General features: G+C 36.4%; 2 protein-coding genes across 2 annotated transcripts; both read left to right on the top strand.

Annotated features, from left to right (window-relative positions):
• The first annotated feature begins 5,131 nt into the window (after nt 1–5,131).
• Nucleotides 5,132–6,220, top strand: LOC140874337 (L10-interacting MYB domain-containing protein-like). Its single transcript, XM_073277622.1, has 2 exons — nt 5,132–5,554; nt 5,633–6,220. Exons 1-2 carry the CDS (start codon nt 5,132–5,134, stop codon nt 6,218–6,220), a joined length of 1,011 nt encoding a protein of 336 aa, XP_073133723.1.
• A 168-nt stretch (nt 6,221–6,388) lies between these two features.
• On the top strand, nt 6,389–7,735 carry LOC140874338 (uncharacterized). The gene is made up of 2 exons (XM_073277624.1): nt 6,389–7,103; nt 7,260–7,735. The coding sequence occupies exons 1-2, from the start codon at nt 6,389–6,391 to the stop codon at nt 7,733–7,735; spliced, it is 1,191 nt and encodes a 396-aa protein (XP_073133725.1).
• The last annotated feature ends 668 nt before the right edge of the window (nt 7,736–8,403 follow it).

The following is an 8,403-nucleotide window of genomic DNA, read 5'->3' on the forward strand; positions in this document are numbered from 1 at the left end:
AGAAAAATCCGCAATCTAACACTTTTCTTGCTGTCATTTTCGCTCCAAAGTGGCCACCACATGCATAAGAATGACAAAACGTGAGGATAGGGATTACCTCGCTCGCGGGTACACATCGACGTATAACTTGATCAGCGCAGTGTTTCCACAAGTATGGATCATCCCATACATAATACTTTGCATCGCTCCGTACTTTGTCCCTTTGCGCCTTAGAAAATTCAGAAGGAAACCCTTTAGTCACTAAATAATTAACAATATTTGCGTACCAGGGTAATTCGGCGCTTGTTGAAAATAATTGCTCATCAGAAAATTCTTTTCGCAAATTCAGCTCCTCATCAACATGAACTAGGTGACTCAAGTGGTCAGCAACTCTATTCTCGGTTCCTCTTTTGTCCTTGATTTCCACATCAAATTCGCTCAAAAGTAATATCCATCTTATCAGCCTTGGTTTTGCCTCCTTCTTCACCATCAGAAAGCGAAGAGCTGCATGATCAGAATAAACAATAACTTTAGCACCAATTAAATAAGAGAGAAATTTTTCTAATGCAAAAAATACAGCTAAAAGCTCTTTTTCAGTGGTGGAGTAGTTCCGTTGGGCATCGTTCAGGATACGCGAAGCGTAGTATATAGCATGAGATGCTTTCCCAACTTTTTGGCCTAAAACAGCGCCAACTGCATAGTAACTGGCATCACACATGATCTCGAATGACTTGCTCCAATCCGGTGGTTGGATTATTGGTGCAGATGTCAATGATTCTTTGAGTTTGTCAAAAGATGTTTTGCATGGTTCATCAAACTCAAACGGGACATCTTTTTGCAACAATTTGCACATGGGGGATGCGATCTTGGCGAAGTCCTGAATGTGCCTCCTGTAGAAACCTGCATGGCCAAGAAAAGAACGCACTTCCCGCACACATGTGGGATAAGGGAGAGACTGAATAATATCAATTTTAGCCTTATCTACCTCTATTCCCTTAGATGAAACGACATGCCCCAATACAACACCTTGCCCAACCATAAAGTGACATTTTTCAGAATGTAAGACCAAGTTGGTTTCGACATACCTCTTAAGGACAAGTGCAAGGTTAGACAGACAGTTTTCGAATTAATCACCATAGACAGTAAAATCATCCATAAAAACTTCTAAGATATGCTCAATGAAATCTGAAAAGATATTAACCATACACCGTTGAAAAGTGGTCGGTGCATTGCAAAGTCCAAAAGGCATTCGTCGATATGCAAAGGTGCCAAACGGGCAAGTGAATGTCGTCTTTTCCTGATCCTCTGGCGCAATAGCAATCTGAAAATAACCAGAATATCCATCAAGAAAACAATAATAAGGGTGACATGCTAAACGTTCAATCATTTGATCAATAAAGGGTAAAGGAAAGTGGTCCTTTCGGGTTCCGGCATTCAGCTTCCTATAATCAATACAAACCCTCCACCCATTTTGAACACGGGTGGGAACCATCTCTTCATCCTTATTTTTCACCACAGTAATTCCGGTTTTTTTGGGTACCACTTGGATCGGACTGACCCACTAACTGTCAGAAATTGGGTAGATGACCCCAACTTCAAGTAGTTTTAGAATTTCAGCTTTGACCACCTCCATCATGGGTGGATTAAACTTCCTTTGTGGCTGACGCGAGGGACTCGCTCCTTCCTCTATCAAAATTTTGTGCATGCATGTAGAAGGGCTAATTCCCTTGATGTCTGCTATGGTCCATCCAATAGCAGTCTTGTGCTCTTGCAATACTTTGACTAACTGTTCCTCTTGATCGGCTTCCAAACTGTTGGAAATGATGACTGGTAATGTTTCGCCTTCTCCAAAGAAAACATACTTCAGGTGGTTTGGAAGCTTCTTTAGCTCGATCACTAGTGCCTGCAAAACAGATGGAAGGCGTTGAGTATTAGAGATTAGTAAAGATATGTAAGAGACATTACCTGACAGAGGTAGCTCAAGCGAACTATTCAAAATTCCCTCAATATCCTTCACTTCGCTGAATCCAATTCCATCATCCTGCTGAATGGGTGCAATGAGCGCCACCTCTAGATCATCTTTTTCTGCATGCTCACAATAATCTTGTGCCAAGTAATCCACAATATCAACAGAGAACACACAATCATCACTGTCAGGAAATTTCATAGCATCATAAATATTAAATTTCACAACCTCGCCATCAAGTTTCATAGTGAGTGTGCCACTGTGAACATCAATTTTAGTCATGGAAGTTTTCAAGAATGGTCTGCCTAACAAAATAATACTATTATGATCACCGTTTTCCATGTCTAGCACATAAAAATCTGCAGGAAATACCAAGTCATTTACTAGCAATAAAACGTCTTCCACTATTCCCCTAGGGTATGCATTAGACCTATCAGCTAATTGAATAACAATTATAGTTTTGTTCAATTGACCAAGTTTCAAGGATGCATAGATAGAATATGACATAACGTTGATTGATGCTCCTAGATCTAACATGGCCTTCTCAAGTCTAACATTCCCTATAGTGCATGGGATAGAAAACATATCTGGATCCTTCCATTTTGTAGGCAATTTTTGTTGGATCACAGCAGATACGTTCTCACCAAGTTCCATTTTTGACAACCCTTCAGTGTCTGCTTCCTCTTTGCTGTGCAGAATTCTTTCAAGAACTTCGCGTATCGAGGTACCTGCTTAATAGCGTCTAACAACGGAATATTTACCTCACATCTACGAAAAGTCTCATAAAGATCCTTTATCCCTTCATCTTTTCTAGACTCCTTAAGTGCTAAGGGAAAAGGGGCAACAGACTTATATTCAGAAAGTGGAGAAAACTTACCTCTTGGCGCTTCTTCCTTGGATGCTTCTCCATTAGTCGCCTTCGGTTCTTCTTGTGGTTTCTCCTTGGGTGAAGCCTCCACTTCTTTCTCTTTAATTTTCAATTCCTTTCCATTTCGTAGAGTAATAGCACTTGTGTTCTCTCTTGGATTTGGAATTGTTTGAGATGGTAGAGCATTAGAATGATGTGCTTTTAACTTATTGATGGCGGTGGCGAGCTGTCCCATCTGGGTATTCAAGTTTTGAATACTTGCTCTGGTTTCCTGTTGGAAAGTTACAGTATTAGTAGCAAGCTCCTTAACAATATTTTCAAGAAACTCACCCGGATTGGAAATCTGAGGACGCTGCTGCTGTTGAGGATACGGTGGCCTATAAGATTGATTGTGCGGTGGTGCTTGAGGGCCCGATTGATTTGCTTGAGGATTCCCATATCTCAGATTTGGATGATCCTTCCAACCAGGATTGTATGTGTTGGAATAAGGATCATATTTCCTTTGTGGTGGTCCAGGAAATCCTCCAGTAGCATTGACATGTTCTACCGATTCTTCTTGAAGTGTGGGACACATATCAGTAGCATGTCCCACTACAGCACAAATTCCACATGCCTTTGCAGGTTGTCCATTCCCTAAACCCATCAGACGCACAAGATACGTCAATTCAATTAATTGTTGCTCAAGGGAAGAGACATTTACCTCGTTGTTTTTCTTTGGTACATGCTCATTCCTGATGGTGCCAAATTGTTGAGAATTGACAGTCATATTCTCTATCAGATTCCTTGCTTGTACTGGAGTTTTGTCCAAAAAAAACTCCTCCACTGGTCGCGTCTAGCATACTCCTGTCATGAGGTAACAAACCTTCATAGCAAAATTGTATTAATTGATTTTCACTTATCTGGTGCTGCGGACAGCTAGCACAAAGCTTCTTGAACCGCTCCCAGCATTCATGCAGTGATTCTCCGGAGTATTGCCTGATTCCATAGATTTTCTTCCGGATGCTCGCGGCTCTAGATGCTGGGAAGTATTTCTCCATAAAGATTCTTTTCATCTCCGTCCACGTTGTGATAGAACCAGAGGACAAATAATATAGCCAATCCATAGCAGCACTCTTCAAAGAGAAAGGAAAAACTCTCAGCTGAATCTGCTCCTCTGTCACTCCATGGGGCTTCATACTCGTGCAAACCACATGGAATTCCATCAAGTGTTTATTCGGGTCCTCACCTGCAAGACCATGAAAGGAGGGTAATAAGTGAATTAATCCAGACTTAAGCTCAAAAGTAGCATTATTTTCTAAAGTAGGAAAAGTAATGCATAAAGGTTGTTGATTGGGGTCAGGGGTGCCCAATTGTCTAAGACTCAGGTTCGCATTAGCAGCCATCTCTTCTTCTGGAAAAGCAGCTTGAGCAGCTACTTCTTGTTGTTGTCTACGAAGTTCTCTCCTTCGCCTGTGCAAAGTTCTTTCAATCTCCGGGTCGTAGAGAAAGTCTTCTTCAACAAACGAAAGCATGAACAAGAGAGAACTAGAAACAAAGGAAAGAGAAGAAAGTGAGATTAAACAAAGAAGGGCCCGTTTGGTTTCAAAAGTCAAGCTTAAAAAAGTACTTTTTTTAAAAAAAAAGTGCTTTTATAATTACCAAAGTGTTTGGGTGGGCTTTTAGTGCTTAAAAAAGCACTTTTTTAAGCTAAAAATAGAGTTTTTTGAGAAGCCCAAATTTAGAGCTTTATTTAGCTTTTCATTAATCTAAAACATCAAGCCATCAACGTCTCTCAACTTTTTGCTCCCTTGTTTCTCCTCCATTCTTTTCAAGGTAATCAAACTGTTGGTACAATTTTTTTAGCAATAATCCGTTGAATGATTTTATTGATAAGTGAACGTTTGTTATATATATATTTTTTGTGTTATATATATCTATATATATATATATATACCTACAGTATTTTGGTGTTACGTACAATATTTTGGTGATGTGTATATATATATATATATATATATATATATTATTTTTTCGTTTGTGTTATATAGATATATATATATATATATATTTATATATCTATCGTGGAGTACTTTTTTTTGAAAGGAATCTATCGTGTAGTACTATATTAATGTGTTATCTATATATATTGTGTTACGTGTGTGAAATATATATATATATATATATATATATATATATATATTGAATGAGTAATGAATTAATGATGGGAATGATAAGGCATATTGGAGTGATGATGTGTATAGGTTGAACATGTGCACAGGTTATGTTGATTTTATGTTTTTATTTTCCATTGATGATGATTCAAAATGTTTGAATATAGAATGAATTCGAAGTTAGCTCCTAAAAGAAGATTATCGGATCCAAGCCAATTACCTAGATATACGATTGAGGTTGTTGACCCTGAATTAGTTGCTGATGGAAATACTAAGACAGATTGTACTAAGGCAGATTGGAGTGATCAGAATACCGAAATATTTTTAAAAATTTGTGAGGAAGAAATTGAATCAGGCAATAAGCCTACCAAGCATTTAAACAAAACGGGGTATGCGAATTTAGTTTCAAAATTTCTTGAGAGAACAGGAATTTCTTTGAATCAGAAACAATTCAAAAATAAATGGGATGCTATGAGAAAATATTTTGCATTGTGGGCACAACTTATCGGAAATAATGAGACATGCCTTGGTTGGGATCATAACAAGATGACCGTTCAAGCTGATAATAGTTGGTGGGAGGAGAAACTCAAGGTACGTAATTTATATAATGCATTTAAAATTACATATCAAATTATTATGATTTATTTTGTGTTACATCGCACTTTACAGGAGAATCCCGAGTATGAAAAGTTTCGGTTGAGGGGACCCAAGAATTTAGATTTATTGGAAAAGATATTTAAAGGTTCTATTGTATCTGGATATGCTGCAATAGCACCATCAGAGGATGAACCAGCTCATAATAATTTGAATGATGATACAAATGATTGGGATTTTGAGTTAGACGGAGAGTTTCAAAGTGATGCTTATGTTAATGTTGAAAACCAGGAAATTATGGAAAACTCTAGAATGGGAGTTGACAACTCTAAACAGCAAAGGAAGAGAAAGAGAAACGAGAGTGGGGAAAAAAGGGGTCCTATTGGCACTAGGTTAGCTAATCAACTTGATCGTGTGCTCCAAGAATTTGAGACTCAAAAGTCTATATATGAAACACCAAAAGATGATCCATATAGCATTGAAAATTGTCTGGAGTTTCTTCGTAATTTGCCTGGTATTGTGGTTGGTAGTGAGCAATTCTTCGTAGTTACTAGAGTTTTGGGGAAAAAGCAAAATAGACAGACATTTATCGGATTGAAGGAATCAGAACTGCAGCTTGGTTGGGCATCAACTTTCACTAAAGATGATTTGAAGCGTTATTGATATGATTTATGGTTTTAGGAAAACTACTTGAATTTTGCACTTGTTTTTCTTGTTGATGAGATAACTTTATTCCACAGTGTGTTTTAATTTTTCATGCAAGAATGTTAAACATTTATTTTAATTTGTTTTGTGTTCTATATTTTATCTTTATTCATACATTTTCACAGGATGTCTGAGAATTCAAGTTCAGGTGTATCAGATGACTCTGATGAATCAAGTGATTCTGAACTTTTCGTTGATTCCATTAGAGATACACTTGTCTCTAATAAAAGAATAGCTTTATTATCAGTGTGTGGTGTTACGAATTATGTTCTGAAATATATTATGAAAGAAGAATGTAGGACATCGTGGCTATCAGGTTCTCAATGGGTGGCGGAGATACTGAATGGCAATGAGACACGATGTTTTGAAATGTTTAGAATGAGAAAACATGTGTTTTATAAACTGTGTGATGATCTACTCCAAAAATATAGCTTAAAGGTAACAAAAGGAGTTGATATATATGAGAAAGTGGGATTATTTTTGTATATGATTGGTCAACCTGCTTCTGTTAGGAATGTTCAAGAGCGTTTTCAACATTCAGGTGAAACTGTTTCAAGACACTTTCATAGTGTTTTACATTCCATATGGAAGTTGTCGAGAGATATCATCAAACCCGTTGATCCTAAATTTACAAATGTTTCTGAATATATTAAGAATGATAAAAGATACTGGCCTTATTTTAAAGATTGTATAGGAGCTATTGATGGCACACACATATGCATTCGTGTTCCGCCTAGCAAGCAAGTAGAATTTATTGGAAGAAAAGGGTTTACTTCAACAAATGTTATGGCTGTATGTGACTTTGACATGTGCTTTACATTTATATGGGCTGGTTGGGAAGGTTCTGCTCATGATTCTAAAATCTTCAAAGAGGCCCTGCGAAGATAAAAATTACATTTTCCAATCCCACCTGAAGGTTTGATACTAATATATATCAAATGGTTTTTGTTAATTATTGTTATATTAATATTTTGACCCTGAATCCAATTTTTTGCAGGTAAATATTATTTAGTTGATGCTGGTTATCCTACTTTCAAAGGTTTTATGGGACCGTATAAAGATACTAGATATCATTTACCTCAATTTCGATTGGCTCCAAAGTTCAGATCAAGAAATGAAGTATTTAATTATCATCATTCCAGTTTAAGGACAATTATTGAAAGAACATTTGGAGTGTGCAAGGCACGATGGAAGGTATTGCAAAACATGCCCACATTTTCTATGGATACTCAGTTTAAAATTATAGTGGCGTGTTTTGCTTTGCATAATTTCATAAGGCGATATGATGCGACTGGAGATATTCTTGAGCAACTCGAAAATATTGATGATTTACAAGAGATCGAGCAAGATGATGAAAATGATTATGTCCCTGATAGAGGTACAAGATGGCAGGAGCCAACCCAGGAAAATATTAATGAAATGAAAGAAGTGAGAGATGGCATAAGAAATTCACTTCCAATCGGTCGACATTGAAATATAAGTTAGTCTTTAAATAATTTATATGCACTGGAATGTAAACATTAACCATTGTTTTTATGTTTTTTAATCAGATTTTCAATATTTTATTGTTATGATATCAATTTAATGATTTATAGATTAAACCACATTTTCTATACAAAAATCTTGTATAGTATACAGACGAAGAATGGGATAAACATTCGAACAGTATGCAAATCTTGAGTGGTTCAAAAACATCAAGAAGAAGAAAACATTTTCTGGTTATCTAGTGATAAACGTTCGACCACATCTTTTCTATTTTATGTTGTCAATAACTATAGCAGAAGTAGCTGGATTGTGATTGGTTTAGAAATATAATAGAAATAATATATATATTAATTAATGAGATAAAAAGCACTTTAATGATATGCATCCAAACACCTTTGTTAATTAAAAAAGTGTTTTTTATCAATTTATCCAAACATGAAATCAACACAACTTTTACTTAAAAAAGCACTTTTAAAAGCTAACTTAAAAAAGCACTTTTTTTAAAAAAAATCTACAAAAAGCAAACGCACTCAAAGAAAAACAAAAAGAAATAGAACATAATAAATTAAACAACGTTCCCCGGCAACGGTGCCAAAATTTGGTAACGCTTAGTCGTGTCGCGCCCAAATTAACCCAACTCAGATTAAACAATGAAA

The sequence above is a fragment of the Henckelia pumila genome, chromosome 1 (genome assembly GCF_033568475.1).
Source record: "Henckelia pumila isolate YLH828 chromosome 1, ASM3356847v2, whole genome shotgun sequence".
In the NCBI taxonomy this organism is placed as follows: domain Eukaryota; kingdom Viridiplantae; phylum Streptophyta; class Magnoliopsida; order Lamiales; family Gesneriaceae; genus Henckelia; species Henckelia pumila.

Bases quoted from the DNA above. Each gene is read 5' to 3' on its own strand.
- LOC140874337 (XM_073277622.1), top strand. From the start codon at position 5,132: ATGAATTCGAAGTTAGCTCCTAAAAGAAGATTATCGGATCCAAGCCAA. The intron at 5,555-5,632 runs GTACGTAATTTA...CGCACTTTACAG, and splicing joins GGTGGGAGGAGAAACTCAAG to GAGAATCCCGAGTATGAAAA.
- LOC140874338 (XM_073277624.1), top strand. From the start codon at position 6,389: ATGTCTGAGAATTCAAGTTCAGGTGTATCAGATGACTCTGATGAATCA. The intron at 7,104-7,259 runs GTTCTGCTCATG...AATTTTTTGCAG, and splicing joins TATATGGGCTGGTTGGGAAG to GTAAATATTATTTAGTTGAT.